This window comes from Coregonus lavaretus (genome assembly GCF_964263955.1).
Source record: "Coregonus lavaretus genome assembly, chromosome: 2".
NCBI classification, from domain to species: Eukaryota; Metazoa; Chordata; class Actinopteri; order Salmoniformes; family Salmonidae; genus Coregonus; species Coregonus lavaretus.
This window is the reverse complement of record NC_139989.1, coordinates 30,097,566-30,118,357: the sequence shown is the minus strand read 5'-3', so window position 1 is coordinate 30,118,357 and position 20,792 is coordinate 30,097,566. Positions and strand designations below refer to the sequence as shown.

Genomic DNA, 20,792 nt, shown 5'->3' with positions numbered 1-20,792 from the left:
TAAATAACCTTGTAACAGGGGGAATAGAAGCTTATTACAGTGCCTTTCAGGGTTGAACGTAACAGGGTTGACCGTTACAGGGTTGACGATTTGATCTTTAAATCAGCCATAAATAAACTATTCCCCCTGTTCCAAGGTTATCAGGATAAAAAATAAACGTAATTGAGCTAAGCACAGGCAAAATCCTACAGAAAAACCTGGTTCAGGCTGCTTTCCACCAGACACTGGGAGATGAATTCACCTTTCAGCAGGACAATAACCTAAAACACAAGGGCAAATCTACACTGGAGTTGCTTACCAAGAAGACAGTGACTGTTCCTGAGTGGCCGAGTTACAGTTTTGACTTAAACTATTTGTCTATAAATTATCAACAACCAATTTGAGAGAGTTTGACGAATTCTGAAAATAATAATGGACAAAATATGCACAATCCAGGTGTGGAAAGCTCTTAGAGACTTACCCAGAAAGACTTACAGCTGTAATAGCTGCCAAAGGTGCTACTACAAAGTATTGACTCAGGGGTGTCAATAGTTATGTAAATTAGATATTTATTTATTGAATTTTCTATACATTTGCAAACATTTCTAAAAACATGCTTGGCGATGAACCAGGTCCATCATTATCATATTTCCCAGCATGCTCTTTTGCAGGTTGATTTTCAGAATTGTTTGTTTCAGTATCTGTATTTTTGCATGTACATTGATTGCTTAGTTAATCTTATGCTACACAAACATAAATTACACACATTTTTCTAAACTAGTCCAATCTGTTAGTAGTTGGACTTATTGCACCTGTTACTGAGATGGTTGTTCCAGTTTAGATGATTTAGGTAGTCTCATTGATTATTCTTCCCTACCATGGCAGTCATTCTAAATGCAGGTTGTGGGTGATTCCAGTTGTTGGATATCCTCGCTCTGGCTGAATTCCAATAAGAATTACACATCACTTTGCAAGCCAGGAGCTTCAGACCACTTTGATATATGCAATATATTGTCATAAAGAGTTGAATTTCATTTGTACATTTGTTTATCCAATTTTACCCAATTTTCTCACCAATTTCTCCCTTGTTTCATTGCGGCAACTCCCCAATGGGCTCGGTAGTATCAGGACATGTGTCCTCCGAAACATGCTCCGCCAAGCCGTGCTGCTTCTTATACACAATGCTCGCTAACCCGGAAGTCAGCCGCCCCAATGTCTCTGAGACAAACACGGTGAAACTGATGACCGCTGTCAGCTTGCAGGCACCCGGCCTGCCACAAGGAGTTGCTAGAGTGCGATGAGACAAGGAAACCCCAGCCGGGAACTACCGACCCCTACACCACCCTTGGGAGCTCCCAGTCACGACCGGCTATGACACAACCTGGGATCGAATTCAGGCTGTAGTGGTGTCTCTGCACTTTGGTGAAGAGCCTTAAACCGCTGTGCCACTTGGGAGGCAAAATAGTTTAATTTGAAAGGCTAATAAGGCTGGTGGAACCATTCATAGATAGTTCTAGGAAAAAAGCTTCAAAGATAAAAGGGGTTTTGGTAGAACAGTTCATAGAGGGTTCTAGGAAGAACCCTTAAAAAATGAAAAGGTTCACGGTAGAACCCTTCATAGAGGGTTCTAGGGAGAACATTTAGATGATAAAATGGTTCTCAGTAGAACCATTTATAGGTTCTAGGAATAACCCTTCATAGAGGGTTCTACCTTTGCACCAAAAATAGTTCCCTTTTGGAGACAAGCCGAAGAACCCTATTTGGTTCTACTTAGCACCTTTTTTTCTAAGTGTATAGGGTTGGGGTATTCAACTCTTACCCTACGAGGTCCAGAGCCTGCTGGTTTTCTGTTCTACCAATAGAAAATTGTTCTACCTGATAATTAATTGCACCCACCTGGTGTCCCAGGTCTATATCAGTCCCTGATTAGAGGGGAACAATTTAAAAAAGCAGTGGAACTAGCTTCGAGTTTGAGGGATATAGTGGCCAGAGTGCCATTTGGAATACAGCTATGGTAGACACTACCTTCATTGCTCTCCTGGTGCTGGTGCTCTGGTCCAAACCCAGAAGACTGTAGTAGAAGGGCTCACACACATCTCCCAGGATGTCCCATAGAAGCTGTGACACCTTGAGGGAGAGGCGAGAGGAAGTCACATAGAACTGAGATGACTAAATAGTTAAAGCAGATTATCAAACAAAACACCTAAATTCGATCAACTGCGTTACAACTCCACACACAGCGAATTACACCATACCTTCCCTTTGACCCCTCCTATTTTATCAATTGACCCTGTAATTTCTCAATACATACCTAGTCATTTCTGTACCATAAAATAAAGTGCAACCCCTCCTAGGGCTGTGGCGGTCACGAAATTTCGTCAGCCAATGATTGTCAAGCAAATAACAGTTGGTCTCACTGTAATTAATTAACAAACACATTTAGCATCTCCTGGCTTCCACACATAGCCTATAAGCCACTGATGCAGACCTTTGGAACATCTACATTTAAAAAAGTATAATAAATCCATGTAATATAGCCTAAACCGCCCCAATAAATCCATTATTTATTTTAGACAGGTCTAAAAAAAACATGATTTGCAGAAAATTTAGTTTATTTCAGAAGAACAGAATTGCTAACTCTGAGTTGTCCTTATGTTAGGTCCTGATCTGGCTATGCCATATGGCTATGGGCTACACTAGATAATTTTGCAAACAAGATTTGGTTAGAATTCCGTGGCATTATTTTATATTATTTTTTAGTATGAAGAATACAATTGAACAAAGCCGAATAAAATAGAAAGGATATTTTCTCCAAAAGATTTGAGGGAGTGCGCACATGCGGCTATTCTGTGTTGAGCGTTTAACAAAGAAATAGGTACTCCTATATGCTTAATTTAGAGTTAATGTAACTTTAGTTGTTCTACAAACATTGGGCTATATGTTTTGATTTTTAATACATTGTAAGGCTGTATGACTCGACTCTAATGATGATTTGAAAAAAGTCGCTTGAAAGGCATGAGCTCTGCTTTGTTTTTTACGCATGCTGTACACACTTCATCAGTCTCTCATTCACAATTTGACAAGCACTTGATAATGCCTCAAATTTCCCAGCGGCATCCCCTTTGTGTGGCCGTAATGCATCCTAACAAAATCCATGCCTTATGCGGCCAGTGGCCGTTGTTCCCTTCTCCCTGAGTGCTGCATGCCCCGAAGCATCTCTCACTCACATGGCTCTTCATCACGTGATCGGGTCTTTCTCACAGGCTACAAGTGAAGAAAGACACTTCTGGGACGCAACTGCATGTGTTCTTATCCAATTCCGAGGTGCATATTGAAGATGTAAGAAGAACTGTCCACATTTACTTTTCGTCAGCCAACAAGGCCTAACGAACAGCAAAAGCACTAGCCTATGTCAATCTACTATCCCCGATAGTACAAAAGTTGACCTATTCTATTCTGTGCGAGAAATAAATATTCAAACATAGTCTGGGACAGTTGTGGGATGCAATAGAACCAAATAAACACTACCATTAGAATAAAACAAACTTGATTTACGCAATGAGGCTGACGCAACAGATCAGAACGTTTAGCTTAAAATGTGTTTAGCTTAAAATGTGATAAACTATTAGGCTATTTCTTAACATTATAAGCGCAGCAATGCGCACACTGCAGTAGGCTATAAGCGCGAATGTTCCATTAGCGGGAAACAACCATTATCAAAAGTGATTATGCATATAATGCTTTTATTATAAAGGTGCATTATTATGGTGAAAACAATCTTCCCCAAACTTGAAACTCACGCGCTGCTTACGTATGCCAGTTAGGCTCTACACCCCTTGTAAAGCGGATTAATGTGCTTAATTTTAAGAAGTTATTTGGCCACATATAGGCCTGTGGGCTACATGAGGTGTGCGACTATGATTTGAAAAAGTCAACAACAACAAAAAGGCTTTGTTTCTTGCCTTACGCTGGGCATCATTCATAAGTAATAATATATAATTCACAAGGGATAAGCTAATATTGTCACCCATCAGACTATTCTTGATTTAATCTAGTCTTTACATACAGTGGGGAGAACAAGTATTTGATACACTGCCGATTTTGCATGTAGAGGTCTGTAATTTTTATAATATAATATAATAATATAAATATATAATATAATATGCCATTTAGCAGACGCTTTTATCCAAAGCGACTTACAGTCATGCGTGCATTTTATCATAGGTACACTTCAACTGTGAGAGACGGAATCTAAAACAAAATCCAGAAAATCACATTGTATGATTTTTAAGTAATTAATTTGCATTTTATTGCATGACATAAGTATTTGATCACCTACCAACCAGTAAGAATTCCGGCTCTCACAGACCTGTTAGTTTTTCTTAAAGAAGCCCTCCTGTTCTCCACTCATTACCTGTAATAACTGCACCTGTTTGAACTCGTTACCTGTATAAAAGACACCTGTCCACACACTCAATCAAACAGACTCCAACCTCTCCACAATGGCCAAGACCAGAGAGCTGTGTAAGGACATCAGGGATAAAATTGTAGACCTGCACAAGGCTGGGATGGGCTACAGGACAATAGGCAAGCAGCTTGGTGAGAAGGCAACAACTGTTGGCGCAATTATTAGAAAATGGAAGAAGTTCAAGATGATGGTCAATCACCCTCGGTCTGGGGCTCCATGCAAGATCTCACCTCGTGGGGCATCAATGATCATGAGGAAGGTGAGGGATCAGCCCAGAACTACACGGCAGGACCTGGTCAATGACCTGAAGAGAGCTGGGACCACAGTCTCAAAGAAAACCATTAGTAACACACTACGCCGTCATGGATTTAAATCCTGCAGCGCACGCAAGGTCCCCCTGCTCAAGCCAGCGAATGTCCAGGCCCGTCTGAAGTTTGCCAATGACCATCTGGATGATCCAGAGGAGAAATGGGAGAAGGTCATGTGGTCTGATGAGACAAAAATAGAGCTTTTTGGTCTAAACTCCACTCGCTGTGTTTGGAGGAAGAAGAAGGATGAGTACAACCCCAAGAACACCATCCCAAACGTGAAGCATGGAGGTGGAAACATCATTCTTTGGGGATGCTTTTCTGCAAAGGGGACAGGACGACTGCACCGTATTGAGGGGAGGATGGATGGGGCCATGTATCGCGAGATCTTGGCCAACAACCTCCTTCCCTCAGTAAGAGCATTGAAGATGGGTCGTGGCTGGGTCTTCCAGCATGACAATGACCTGAAACACACAGCCAGGGCAACTAAGGAGTGGCTCCGTAAGAAGCATCTCAAGGTCCTGGAGTGGCCTAGCCAGTCTCCAGACCTGAACCCAATAGAAAATCTTTGGAGGGAGCTGAAAGTCCGTATTGCCCAGCGACAGCCCCGAAACCTGAAGGATCTGGAGAAGGTCTGTATGGAGGAGTGGGCCAAAATCCCTGCTGCAGTGTGTGCAAACCTGGTCAAGACCTACAGGAAACGTATGATCTCTGTAATTGCAAACAAAGGTTTCTGTACCAAATATTAAGTTTAGATTCCGTCTCTCACAGTTGAAGTGTACCTATGATAAAAATTACAGACCTCTACATGCTTTGTAGGTAGGAAAACCTGCAAAATCGGCAGTGTATCAAATACTTGTTCTACCCACTGTATACTAATGTATGTGTGAAATTTGTTTTGATTTAGAATGGACCATTATCATGCACCTGTCTCGAAACAGGAGCAGGGGAAAAAATACATGTCTTCTATGCACTTAAATAGCGAATGGAGGACACTTTTCCCATGGTTCATTTTTATGCCAGCCAGGTAGGCTATACTCCTTTTGTAAAGATAAGCAATGTGCTTAATATTAGGAAAATTGAGGCCTAGCCTATAGAAAACTGATGGGATCCTCCTCTTTTTAATAGGAGGCCATCACTCTGTTTTCTCTCGCAATTGCATAGCCTATAGAAATGTTTTGCAACATGAGCTCATGGGCACTTATTAAGTGTTTGATTAGATTTGCGATCACATTTGCATCGATGTCAGAGTGATTAGAGGGACAATATAGTGCTGAGTACCAGGCGGTTAGCCAGTTTGGTAGGCTATTAATGACCATCAGCAGCATCAGAGCTTGGAGAAGCCTAATTACCGTGACTAAAGGGTCAAGTGGAATTTGACTGCCTTCATGACTGCCGGTGTGGCGGTAATACAGTCACCACAACAGCCCTAACCCCTCCTCACCTCATACAAGCTGAGCTCTTTGGCAGAGGAGGGTCCTGATAGGGGGCTCTGGGGGCTCTTGAGGGCTAAGGCCTCTTTCGGAGAGCAGGCAGCGGTAGGCAGGTATCCGGCCAGGCCCTGCCTCTCTGTGAGAAGCCGCTGGAGCAGCGTGTAGGCCAGAGAACTGTCGGACAGCGAGCGGTACAGGACCTCCAGATGCCTGTAAGTTAGGTAGTCCAGGATGTTGAGGCCGTTCTCGTTGAAGAGACGTATGAACTGGGGCTTGTCGTTGATCAGCGCATCCGTCATGGAGTCCTCCAGGTCCTCGTACTGTGGGAGGATAGGAGGGTGTTTTTATAAACATGTCTATCTGTCGATCAGTCAATCTATCTGTCTGTCAAAGTTGAAACAATACTATTGAGAAAATTAAGGAACGCTTTACGAATTGAATCGATTTCCAACTTCCCTCCTCCACCACCCTAGCCTCTCTATATTGTTCAATTTCCAATTTGTGAAGCGGAAAGATAGTCTGCCTATCGGTCTGTTCTGCCTGCCTGTTTTAAATATAATAAATGCCTTGTCAACTAAATAACATAACATAACATAACATTTAATAAATGGTGTTAAAAAGTGGCATTAGAAGTGAGGAGCAGTTCACCCTCCATTGGATGTCTCCGTTGAAGAGTTCACTCTTAGCGATGTCCACCCTGTTCCAGGCTACTGCTAGCTTCAGCTCCTCTGTGTACTCACTGGCATCGCTTGACACACGTTTACTAGCTGACGGAAAAATACATAGAACGAATGATTAGTTTGACCAGGATCATGTTCAACATATCTGTCAACAGATAGAAAACGCACGCACACATGCACGCACACATGCATGCATTCACGCACCTACCTCTGACAAGAGCCTTCAGTAGCACTGTATCAAAATCATCAGGACTCTCCTGCTCCCCGTGGAACACTGTGATCAGATCTCTGTTTTTATAGATACTCAGAGCCTTGGGGGGGGAGATGAGCAGTATGATAGTCACTTACTCGCTTACTCACTCGAACTCGCTTTCTCTTTCACACACCAACACCCATAGACAGACGCGTGGATGCTTGTACACGTATACACACTTTTTATAAACTGGGTGGTCGAGCCCTGAATCCGGATTGGCTGAAACCCGTGGTATATCAGACCGTATACCATGGGTATGACAAAACATTTATTTGTACTGCTCTAATTATGTTGGTAACCAGTTTATAATAGCAATAAGGCACCTCGGGGGTTTGTGATATATGGCCAATATACCACGTCTAAGGGCTGTGTCCTAGCACTCCGCATTGCGTCGTGCGTAAGAACATCCCTTAGCTGTGGTATATTGGCCATATACCACACCCCCTTGGGCCTTATTGCTTAAATATACACACACACACACACACAAACATTACTATGCATACTACCTCTTCTATTACTTTTTTTATTTTTACTTCTTATTATTGATGATTGTACTGCAATGTTGTGGGAGCTAGCGAACAAGCATTTCACTGTACCTTTTATACCTGCTGTAAACCGTGCACGTGACAAATAAAATAAAACACACACACACACACACACACACTCACCCTGTCCACAAGCTTCTCCAGGTCTGCCTTGGCAGGGAAGTATCTCCGGACCCTCTCACGGGCTCTGTCGCGCAGCTCCACGCTGGCCTTCTCGCTCCCCTCACCCTCTGGCGGGGGAGAGTGGGGGCTCATGGGCACGGCTGACAGGGCATCCAGCAGCTCACAGATAAGGTCCGCCGCTGGACCAGAACCATTCAACACCAGCCAGGGAGTAGCCTTCTTCAGAGAGAGATCCATCCTCTGGAGGATAGAGGTATGAGAGAGAACCAGAAAAGAGAGTGAGAGAGAGAAAGAAAAAAAGAGAAGAGAGAGAGAGACAGTAGAGAGGTCATGAAAAGTAAAGTAAGTCATAGTGATGATAGTGATGTTGCCATAGCTTACCTCCAGCATGGCAGCTTCCCCTGAGATGAGCATACACAATACAGGGACATCTATACTGCCACTACCTGGAAAACAACAGGTACAGGGAAGGGGTGTTGGGAAAATGGGAGAAGTCCATAAAATTCTTGTCAAGTTTTTAGTCATGAGTCATTGATCAGATGTCATAGTGAATGTCCATCATATTTATGTCAATGTGTGAATGTTTCATGATTTACTACTCATAAGAATATTTATAAATATGTATTTTTCCACAAGCATCATGGGTTTGGAACGGTGAGTTAAATGTATTTCCTTATAAAATACGAATAAGAAAATGGAACACTACACAAAAGAGAGGAGGAGATTGCCTTGTATAGTCATGATGTCAATAGAACAATAGAACATCTGGGTTGTTTGCCAGATGAGTTCAACTTTGGATTTACTTGTTAGTCTTTCTTCCTTTTTATATATAAATAACCCACCAAATATAAGCAATACAAAAGAGTTACACGAGTTTCATAGAGTATTAAAGGCTATATCATATCGCAAAGGACGTTGGTAAATGTGAAAACTCACACTCGAACGTTATGAGAATTAAATCAAGTTTTGTAAATACGTGGCAATAGGATATGGGCTTTATAGCATCTAGCTATCAACATTGTTGTGGTTCTACTGATTTAATTACATCTAGTCTCATTTTCCAACCGCAAGCAAGGAGTCACCGTTCAGTGGTCCCCTGTAATACTCATTACGGCTTAACCTCACACTTGCATGCTGAAATGTGTGAACTGGAAACATGATTGCTGATAAGAAAAGTAATATTGTTGATCTGAACATAGTACACCTTAAATGGGTGGTTTAAACATACTGCGCATCACCTGTACACCTGGGGACTTGTCTTACAAGTGTGTGTGTGTGTATCTATGTGCATGTGTGCGTGCATGTGCGTTTGTAACCTATGTGTCTACTGAGTCTCACCCCAGATGCCGGTGCGCTGGTGGGAGATGTAGTCCTCCATCTTAGCCCGGAAGGCTGTTTCCCCTCCCCGCCGGCCTACACTCCCATCATCTACCAGCAGGAAGGCCTGGTAGTTACTATCCAGGCAGCACGAATCACTGGACGTGTTCTGGACATAATACCGTGCTGGAAAACTACCCTGAGGGAGGAGGAGGAAGAGGGGGGCAGAGAGAGAGAGAGAGACAGAGAGAGAGAGGAGAGAGAGAAGAGAGAGCGCATTGTGATTACCATCCCTTGTGTAATGCAATTTCCTTGTTATTGTTATTGTGTGTGCGTGTACCTCAGCGTTGACGAGCCACTGTCTGTTGTGCACGAGGCCCCAGGGGGCCACGCCCACAGCGATGACTTTCTTCTGGGACAGGGAGGAGGCCGCCGCCGCATGATCCCTCACTGCCTCCCCAACACAACGACCCACCCCCTCCCTCAGCCCCCCCGTCACTATCCACGCCCCTGGGAGAGAGGAGAAAGAGAAGAGGAGGGAGAGATGTGGGGAGGGAAGGGGGAGAGTGAGAGAGTGAGAGAAAGCAAGCGAGAAATGTTTGACACAATAATATGCCAGCAGACGCCTTTATTTAAAGCGACTTGCAGTACAGTGAGTGCATACATTTGTTTTATGTGTATGTGACACCTGCGGGAATTGAACCCAAAACCTTGGAATAGCAAGCACCACTTTCTTACCAACAGCGCAACACATGATCATAGACAACGGCCAGTAAACAATAGACAGATAAGGAGCTTGTTGGTTATGAGTCAAGGGAACTGTGAAAATACGTACTCTACACATCCTTCCTTTCCTAATATATAAATATTATAATATGCCATTTAGCAGAGACGTTTACCCAAAGCGACTTACAGTCATGCATGCATATATTTTGTGTATGGGTGTGGTCCCAGGAATCAAACCCACTATCTTGGCATTGCAAGCGCTATGCTCTACCAACTGAGCTACAGAGGACCACAGGTGCTACAGATGACTGTCCTCCCTCCCTCTTTCCTTCAAAAGTAATTTTGTCCATTTAATGGCAGTGAAAGATGCCATCATGTATTGGAATCAGGCCAAGAAAGGGTTTTCTTTCAAATGCTCAATTTGATTGCTCACTTACGCACTTCTATTCCTTCTCTGGATCAGCGCTCATCTGACCTACTGGTTTGATTACTACTGCTTTGTCTGCAAACTTTATTATGCTTTATGGCTGAACTTTCTTATTTCCCTGCCTTGCTTTAATTAACAACTGTCTGGCCTAGACGGTCATGTGTTTTGTGCACTTCGAACCAGTACAGCCAGAGGAGGAGAAGGAGGAGACTCAGAGACAGAGATGGAAGAGGAATCAAGACACCCCACTCGCTGGATTTATCTTTTTTTTCTGGTTCAATTAAAATGAATTAACTAAGTAGACCAGACTCAGCTGCTATTACACTGGGAGACACACCCAGTTAAGTAGAAAAACAAATTCAATGGTAAACGGCCTAAGTGAACTATCTTCATTTATCCACCATCTTTGTCAGAGCTTCAAACTGATATATACAATGTAGTTGGAGGAAACATGGCTGGGCTCCCTGCCTGTGCCATTAAACCCCTACAACTCATCCGGAACGCCGCAGCCCATCTGGTGTTCAACCTTCCCAAGTTCTCTCACGTCACCCCGCTCCTCCGCACACTCCACTGGCTTCCAGTTGAAGCTTGCATCTGCTACAAAACCATGGTGCTTGCCTACGGAGCTGTGAGGGGAACGGCACCTCCGTACCTTCAGGCTCTGATCAGTCCCTACACCCAAACGAGGGCATTGCGTTCATCCACCTCTGGCCTGCTGGCTCCCCTACCTCTGCGGAAGCACAGTTCCCGCTCAGCCCAGTCAAAACTGTTCGCTGCTCTGGCACCCCAATGGTGGAACAAGCTCCCTCACGACGCCAGGACAGCGGAGTCACTCACCACCTTCCGGAGACACTTGAAACCCCACCTCTTTAAGGAATACCTGGGATAGGATAAAGTAATCCTTCTACCCCCCCCCCCCCCAAAAAGGTGAATGCACCAATTTGTAAGTCGCTGGATAAGAGCGTCTGCTAAATGACGAAAATGTAAATGTAAAGTTATGCTACTTTGAAAGTTGATAAACTTGTAAACCCACTAGGAGACAAGTAGCAGAAAAGCCTTTGAAAGCCTCTTCTTTGTTTAAGCCTATTCAGCATTGTTCACTTTAGCCCCACCCAGAGTCAGCATATGAGTCATCATGTCCTCCAGAAACTAACCTCTCCAGTTCCTACTCCAGTCTCATTTTCAGCTCATTTATCACCTGATTTACTTAACAAAAGAAACATCTCAAAAGGTGGTCCAGGTGTCCTCTGATATGGCACAAGTGGTGGGCCTTTCCTCTTTTGTTCTGAATTGCTCCTCTATTGTTCTTCAAGCAAGGGGGGAGGCATATGACATCAGAGGGCACCATCAGGCCAACTCCTTGAATGGCCTACTCCATGAAGTTTGCACTCACTATTTTGCTCAAAGCATATGTTTTTTTTACCCTTAAAGCTGTAACTTTATAGGCAACCTGACCAAATTCACATAGAAATGTGAGTTATAGATCTTTCATTCTCGTTGAAAGCAAGTCTAAGAAGCTGTAGATCTGTTCTATGTGCACTATTTCTAGGCTTACCGTTCTTAAGATTTGTTTTTGAGTCTTATTTAGGTTTTGTACACCAGCTTCAAAACAGCAGAAAAAACAATATTTTTGGTTATGGAAAATAAATTTCACAGCGGTTTAGATAGTACAATGATTCTCTACACAATGACTGCTTGTTTTGTCACATAAACTGAAATTAGGCAAACTATAAAAATTTTAGCAACCAGGAAATGGCGGAGCGATTTCTGCATACCGCACCTTTAAGTACATTACTGTACGTGGGATATTGTTTTTCAGCATGAAAATTAAAAGAAATTGCTGAAGTGGATCTTTAAACTTTCTACCACTGAGCTTTGCCGATAGCACCAGCTAAATTCAGGGCAGCAATGTTGTTGAGAGCTGTAGCAACACTTTTGCAGTTGTCCACAGCTTTATCTTTCCAACAATCGGCAGTAACAAAGATTATCTACATACCGGCCAGGGGTACAGTGGGAAAAAAAAGTATTTAGTCAGCCACCAATTGTGCAAGTTCTCCCACTTAAAAAGATGAGAGAGGCCTGTAATTTTTATCATAGGTACACGTCAACTATGACAGGCAAAATGAGAATAATTTTTTTTCTAGAAAATCACATTGTAGGATTTTTTATGAATTTATTTGCAAATTATGGTGGAAAATAAGTATTTGGTCAATAACAAAAGTTTCTCAATACTTTGTTATATACCCTTTGTTGGCAATGACACAGGTCAAACGTTTTCTGTAAGTCTTCACAAGGTTTTCACACACTGTTGCTGGTATTTTGGCCCATTCCTCCATGCAGATCTCCTCTAGAGCAGTGATGTTTTGGGGCTGTCGCTGGGCAACACAGACTTTCAACTCCCTCCAAAGATTTTCTATGGGGTTGAGATCTGGAGACTGGCTAGGCCACTCCAGGACCTTGAAATGCTTCTTACGAAGCCACTCCTTCGTTGCCCGGGCGGTGTGTTTGGGATCATTGTCATGCTGAAAGACCCAGCCACGTTTCATCTTCAATGCCCTTGCTGATGGAAGGAGCTTTTCACTCAAAATCTCACGATACATGGCCCCATTCATTCTTTCCATTACACGGATCAGTCGTCCTGGTCCCTTTGCAGAAAAACAGCCCCAAAGCAAGATGTTTACACCCCCATGCTTCACAGTAGGTATAGTGTTCTTTGGATGCAACTCAGCATTCTTTGTCCTCCAAACACGATGAGTTGAGTTTTTACCAAAAAGTTCTATTTTGGTTTCATCTGACCATATGACATTCTCCCAATCCTCTTCTGGATCATCCAAATGCACTCTAGCAAACTTCAGACGGGCCTGGACATGTACTGGCTTAAGCAGGGGGACACGTCTGGCACTGCAGGATTTGAGTCCCTGGCGGCGTAGTGTGTTACTGATGGTAGGCTTTGTTACTTTGGTCCCAGCTCTCTGCAGGTCATTCACTAGGTCCCCCCGTGTGGTTCTGGGATTTTTGCTCACCGTTCTTGTGATCATTTTGACCCCACGGGGTGAGATCTTGCGTGGAGCCCCAGATCGAGGGAGATTATCAGTGGTCTTGTATGTCTTCCATTTCCTAATAATTGCTCCCACAGTTGATTTCTTCAAACCAAGCTGCTTACCTATAGCAGATTCAGTCTTCCCAGCCTGGTGAAGGTCTACAATTTTGTTTCTGGTGTCCTTTGACAGCTCTTTGGTCTTGGCCATAGTGGAGTTTGGAGTGTGACTGTTTGAGGTTGTGGACAGGTGTCTTTTATACTGATAACAAGTTCAAACTGGTGCCATTAATACAGGTAACGAGTGGAGGACAGAGGAGCCTCTTAAAGAAGAAGTTACAGGTCTGTGAGAGCCAGAAATCTTGCTTGTTTGTAGGTGACCAAATACTTATTTTCCACCATAATTTGTAAATAAATTCATTAAAAATCCTACAATGTGATTTTCTGGATTTTTTTCCCTCAATTTGTCTGTCATAGTTGACGTGTACCTATGATGAAAATTACAGGCCTCTCTCATCTTGTTAAGTGGGAGAACTTGCACAATTGGTGGCTGACTAAATACTTTTTTCCCCCACTGTATGTTCTGTTTGCTTCAACGTTTGCTACGTTGCATGATGGTTTGTACTGAACGGCACGTTTCCTTTGAGGTACGTTTGCTCCTGTTTGGTAGGTATGGCGAGGTGTGGCCTGATCAATATGGGTTTGAGCATCTGAAACTCGTGCAACACACCATATGGTAGCTGCCCTCTGGGCCACTATACTCACAACATTTTCCAACTGGTCTTTCAGTACAGTACCGTTTCCGTTGAATTCAACTTTGCACACCGTTCTGTCATACTGAACGCAACCCTGGGAAGCCTCAATTATGTTATAGACAGAAGCCTGTGACATGAAAGACCAATCAGGACTCATCTCTCGGCATGTCCAGCCCCTCCATTATCTCAGCCAATCAGGGCAAGCCAGGAAAGATCCTTTCTTTCTCCCTGGCTGCACAGTACGAAAAAAACGGTGTGCAATGTTCAGTTAAACAGAAATGGTGTTGTTCTGAACGGCCAGTAGAAAAACGGGGAGGGGTTGGGTTGTGGGTTGGAAAGTGAGGGAGTGCTATCAATGACCCGGGCATGCACTGGATGAAGCGGGTTAACGTTGATTCCATTCAATTTGGAATCGGGCTGCCTACCGGGCATGAGCCAAGTGCCCCGTTTTGACCGACGGCGAAGTCGGCTGAAAACAAAAGTGACGTAGGTTAAGCACATAAGTAAGATTATTTGTTTTCACATGCAAAAATGATTACTCTTGATAAAAAGGCTTTATCTGCCTTCCCAATGAAAACTAGTTTGAAGATTGGAACATATCTTTTATGGAAAAGAGATGTATGTTTCTGAACGATGCATCATGCTGACTGGTTGACAACATCCTCTGCTCTTGTCCTTCTAGACCTGTCTGCTGCCTTTGATACTGTGAACCATCAGATCCTCCTCTCCACCCTCTCCGAAATGGGCATCTCCGGCGCGGCTCACTCCTGGATTGCGTCCTACCTGACCGGTCGCTCCTACCAAGTGGCGTGGCGGGAAGCTGTCTCCGCACCACGTGCTCTCACCACTGGTGTCCCCCAGGGATCGGTTTTGGGCCCTCTCCTTTTCTCCCTATACACCAAGTCACTTGGCTCTGTCATATCCTCACATGGCCTTTCCTATCATTGCTACGCTGACGATACACAACTAATCTTCTCCTTTCCCCCTTCTGATAACCAGGTGGCGAATCGCATCTCTGCATGTCTGGCAGACATATCAGTATGGATGACGGATCACCACCTCAAGCTGAACCCTGGCAAGACGGAGCTGCTCTTCCTCCCGGGGAAGGACTGCCCGTTCCATGACCTCGCCATCACGGTAGACAACTCCGCTGTGTCCTCCTCCCAGAGTGCGAAGAGCCTAGGCGTGACCCTGGACAACACCCTGTCGTTCTCCGCCAACATCAAGGCGGTGACCCGCTCCTGCAGGTTCATGCTCTACAACATTCGGAGAGTGCGACCCTGCCTTACACAGGAAGCGGCGCAGGTCCTGGTCCAGGCACTTGTCATCTCCCGTCTGGACTACTGCAACTCGCTGTTGGCTGGGCTCCCTGCCTGTGCCATTAAACCCCTACAACTCATCCAGAATGCCGCAGCCCGTCTGGTGTTCAACCTTCCCAAGTTCTCTCACGTCACCCCCCTCCTCCGCACACTCCACTGGCTTCCAATTGAAGCTCGCATCCGCTACAAGACCATGGTGCTTGCCTTTGGAGCAGTGAGGGGAACGGCACCCCTGTACCTTCAGGCTCTGATCAGTCCCTACACCCAAACGAGGACATTGCGTTCATCCACCTCTGGCCTGCTGGCTCCCCTTCCTCTGCGGAAGCACAGCTCCCGCTCAGCCCAGTCAAAACTGTTCGCTGCTCTGGCACCCCAATGGTGGAACAAGCTCCCTCAAGACGCCAGGACAGCGGAGTCACTCACCACCTTCCGGAGACATTTGAAACCCCACCTCTTTAAGGAATACCTGGGATAGGCTAAAGTATTCCTTCTAACCCCCCCCCCCCCAAATTGTAAAGTGGTTATCCCACTGGCTATAGGGTGAACGCACCAATTTGTGAGTCGCTCTGGCTAAGAGCGTCTGCTAAATGACGTTAATGTGCCCTTGAGCAAGGCACTTAACCCTAATTGCTCCTGTAAGTCGCTCTGGTTAAGAGCGTCTGCTAAATGACTAAAATGTAAATGTAAATGTAAATGATCGGGCGGCGCAGATTACTGTTCTATTTGAGAAGGGCGCTCCTCCCTCACCGTTTTTTTCCGCATTACAAATTAATAATATGCTTGAGAAAACGTCACTCATTGCTTCAAGCCACACCCGCCAAACAGAGCAAACGTACCTCAAAGTCTGTTAAAAAACATTGAAGAACGTTTTGGGGAAATCTGTCATTTAGTACAAATGGTCACACAATGTACCAAACAGAATTTGGCAGTACGTCCAATGATAATGCACGGCCCCATGTCGCAAGGATCTGTACACAATTCCTGGAAGCTGAAAATGTCCCAGATCTTCCATGGCCTGCATACCCATTAAGCATGTTTGGGATGCTCTGGATCGACATGAATGACAGTGTGTTCCAGTTCCCGCCAATATCCAGCAACTTCGTACAGCCATTGAAGAGGAGTGGGACAACATTCCACAGGATACAATCAACAGCCTGATCAAATCTATGCGAAGGAGATGTGTCGCGATGCATGAGGCAAAATGTGGTCACACCAGATACCGAATGGTTTTCTGATCCACGCCCCTACTGTGATCAACAGATGCATATCTGTATTCCCAGTCATGTGAACTCCATAGATTAGTGCCTAATGAATTTATTTCCATTGACGGTAACACTTTACCTGACACCCAGCGTCATAACAAGTTATGACACGTTCATAACCATGTCATAATAGGTGTCAAGTAAAGTGTTATATATATTATAAAAATAACAGCCCTACAGTGAAGTAGGAACTAGTGCCAAAGGACCAGCTTCCTTAATCCCATCACAAATGGTTACTAAACAACTCAAGACATCAAAAGGGGTTCTTAGAACCAGGATCTCCCGAGTGGCGCAGTGGTCTAAGGCACTGCATCGCAGTGCTAGCTGTGCCACTAGAGATCCTGGTTCGAATCCAGGCTCTGCTGTAGCCGGCTGCAACCGGGAGACCAATGGCATAATTGGTCCAGGGTAGGGGAGGGAATGGCCGGCAGGGAGGTAGCTCAGTTGGTAGAGCATGGCGTTTGCAACGCCAGGGTTGTGGGTTCGATTCCCACGGGGGGCCAGTATGAAAAAAAAAAAAAGAATAATGTATGCACTAACTGTAAGTCGCTCTGGATAAGAGCGTCTGCTAAATAATGTAAATGTAGATACTTATGACAATGCGTATAATGCATTATAATCGCATCATGATGCATTAAAGAGTATGTATGTATCATGATGTATGTTAAAGAGACTGGACCCATTAATCTCAATATGGATTATTGATATTTTAAACAAATAGATGAAACAGTGGGCGTTGTCCTCACCTGTGCTCTGTGCCGTCATGACTCTTACCCAGGACACCAGTGTGTGTGTGTGTGTGTGTGTGTGTGTCTCTCACCTGTGCTCTGTGCCGCCCTGACCAGCCCCTGTCTCAGCACCTCCCTGACCCAGGTCTTGACCTTCTCGTGACCCCTCCCCCCCCCCACCACAGAAACCACCAGGTTGGGGGAGGGCACCCCCCAATGGGCCGTCATCAGGCTGTACATGATATGAGGTGGGGTGTCGCATGACAGACGCAGGAACTGACCAATAGGAAAAGAAGAGGGGAAAAAAGGGACAATTAGTATCGCCACACAAAGTTATGATGATCAAGAGGCTGAGGTGTTTCGTGAATACTGGTGCTACATAAAATGCTCCTTGCTAGTTGCTTGTTTTGCCTATGGTGTAGCTATTCAGAGGCAAAGAGATATCGGTACAGATGAGAACATTTCGTCTGACTGAGCCAATGTTGTGAGGCCTGGCAGCACTGCTAGAACACAGACTTCTCTGCTATGGTTCCATAGAATGCCAGACAGACGTTCTGCCGTGACAGCCTCATACAGTATCTCACCACTGCTAACTGCAAGGGATGACACATGGAAAAAATTCTTAACGTTTAAACTGCTTTTTTTTTACAGTTAAAGCGATAAGAAAAATGCATGAAATTCCAGGTGAATTCACCATGCAGAATATCAACTCCGAGCCCCACCCGATATCCAACATCAGGACAGTTTTTTCTCCACAACCCGATCCACCCGCATTGTTCAGAGAGCCGATCCGTGACAATTGATTTAATTCCACGTGAAGCTGTCTTATGTCCGTTGTTGTGGGGCTGTGCTGCTGCCAGCAACGGTTTGGGTCTCATTGTGAATCTCTTTCAGATGGGTTAAGCATTGCACCTGTACTACCACTACTGTATCTCAATTCCACCTCGAAAAGTTTGCATTTCACCACCTTCTCATTTAACTTCTCAAAGTATTGCCATTCAGGACTTCGCTGCTGTCACCTGAATTTCCTTGCCATTTTTCCAACTGTTAACAACAATGACGTGCTGAGCGATTTACAGTACCAGTCAACAGTTTAGACACACCTACTCATTCAAGGGTTTTTCTTTATTTTCACTATTTTCTACATTGTAGAATAATAGTGAAGACATCAAAACTATGAAATAACACATTTGGAATAATGTAGTAACCAAAAAAGTGTTAAACAAATCAAAATATATTTTGTATTTGAGATTCTACAAATAGCCACCCTTTGCCTTGATGACAGCTTTACACACTCTTGGCATTCTCAACCAGTTTCACCTGGAATGCTTTTCCAACAGTCTTGAAAGTGTTCCCACATATGCTGAGCACTTGTTGGCTTCTTTTCCTTCACTCTGTGGTCCGACTCATCCCAAACCATCTCAATTGGGTTGAGGTCGGGAGATTGTGGAGGCCAGGTCATCTGATGCAGCACTCAATCACTCTCCTTCTTGGTAAAATAGCCCTTACACAGCCTGGAGGTGTGTTGGGTCATTGTCCTGTTGAAAGACAAATTATATCCCATCTGGTTTGGGCTTCGTGGGACTGGCGTATCACTGCAGAATGCTGTGGTAGCCATGCTGGTTAAGTGTGCCTTGAATTCTAAATAAATCCCAGACAGTGTCACCAGCAAAGCATCCCCACACCATAACACCTCCTCTTCCATGCTTTACGGGAAATACACATGGGGAGATCATCCGTTCACCGACACCGCGTCTCACAAAGACACAGCGGTTGGAACCAAAAATCTCCAGACCAAAGAACACATTTCCACCGGTCTAATGTCCATTGCTCGTGTTTCTTGGCCAAAGCAAGTCTCTTCTTATTATTGGTGTCCTTTAGTAGTGGTTTCTTTGCAGCAATTCGACCATGAATGCCTGATTCACACAGTCTCCTCTGAACAGTTGATGTTGAGATGTGTCTGTTACTTGAACGCAATTTCTGAGGTTGGTAACTCTAATGAACTTATCCTCTGCAGCAGAGGTAACTCTGGGTCTTCCATTCCTGTGGCGGTCCTCATGAGAGCCAGTTTCATCATAGCGCTTGATGGTTTTTGCGACTGCACTTGAAGAAACTTTCAAAGTTCTTGAATTTTTCCGTATTGACTGACCTTCATGTCTTAAAGCAATGATGGACTGTTGTTTCTCTTTGCTTATTTGGAGCTGTTCTTGCCATAACATGGACTTGGTCTTTTACCAAATAGGGCTATCTTCTGTATACCCCCCTACCTTGTCACAACACAACTGATTGGCTCAAACGCATTAAGAAGGAAAGAAATTCCACAAATTAACTTTTAAGAAGGCACACCTGTTAATTGAAATGCATTCCAGGTGACTATCTCATGAAGCTGGTTGAGATAATGCCAAGAGTGTGCAAAGCTATCATCAAGACAAAGGGTGGCTATTTGAAGAATCTCAAATATAAAATATATTTTGATTTGTTTAACACTTTTTTGGTTACTACATGATTCCATATGTGTTATTTCATAGTTTTGATGTTGTCACTATTATTCTACAATGTAAAAAATAGTAAAAATAAAGAGAAACCCTTGAATGAGTAGGTGTGTCCAAACCTTTGACTGGTATATCCGCGGCAAATAATTAGAAAGATGCATATCTCCTACTGACGTTACAGCATTGATGCGTAAGGTATTTGTTTAATTTCTATTTTTTCCTTTATGATGATAATCGGGACCTGTTAGTGTTAGTTTTGTGACAAATACACAGTGATTTTTATTTTGTGACGAAAAAAACTAAACATATACTGAACATAAATATAAATGCAACATGTAAAGTGTTGGTCCCATGTTACATAAGCTGAAAAAAAATATACCAGAAATGTTCCATACGCACAAAAAGCTTATTTCTCTAAAATGTTGTGCACAAATTTGTATACTTCCATGTTAGTGAGCATTTCTCGTTTGCCAAGATAATCCATCCACTTGACAGGTGTGGCATATCAAGAAGCTGATTAAACAGCATGGCCATTACACAGGTGCACCTTGTGCTGGGGACAATAAAAGGCCACTCTAAAATGTGCAGTTTTGTCACACAACACAATGCCACAGATATGTCAAGTTTTGAGGGAGCGTGCAATTGGCATGCTGACTGCAGAAATATCCACCAGAGCTGTTACCAGATAATTGAATGTTCATTTCTCTACCATAAGCCGTTTTACAGAATTTGGCAGTACGTCCAATCAGCCTCACAACCGCAGACCATGTGTAACCACGCCAGCCCAGGACCTCCACTTCCAGCTTCTTCACCATCAGGATTGTCTGAGACCAGCCACCCAGACAGCTGATGAATCTGAGGAGTATTTCTGTCTGTAAAAAGCCCTTTTATGGGGAAAAACCCATTCTGATTGGCTGGGCCTGGCTCTCCTGTGGGTGGG

The 20,792-nt window shown here is 44.1% G+C and overlaps 1 protein-coding gene across 1 annotated transcript in view; it reads right to left on the bottom strand.

Annotated features, from left to right (window-relative positions):
* Positions 1-20,792, bottom strand: part of LOC311143377 (transient receptor potential cation channel subfamily M member 4-like) — a 98,989-nt gene that overhangs the window by 41,895 nt on the left and 36,302 nt on the right. The window contains exons 4-12 of the mRNA XM_084179213.1: positions 17,453-17,636; positions 9,447-9,616; positions 9,128-9,305; positions 8,171-8,235; positions 7,790-8,029; positions 7,077-7,179; positions 6,837-6,955; positions 6,200-6,508; positions 2,005-2,106 (exon numbers count right to left, since the gene is read on the bottom strand). Coding sequence (XP_084035339.1) covers positions 2,005-2,106; positions 6,200-6,508; positions 6,837-6,955; positions 7,077-7,179; positions 7,790-8,029; positions 8,171-8,235; positions 9,128-9,305; positions 9,447-9,616; positions 17,453-17,636 — 1,470 coding nt within the window. The remainder of the gene's footprint in view (positions 1-2,004; positions 2,107-6,199; positions 6,509-6,836; positions 6,956-7,076; positions 7,180-7,789; positions 8,030-8,170; positions 8,236-9,127; positions 9,306-9,446; positions 9,617-17,452; positions 17,637-20,792) is intronic.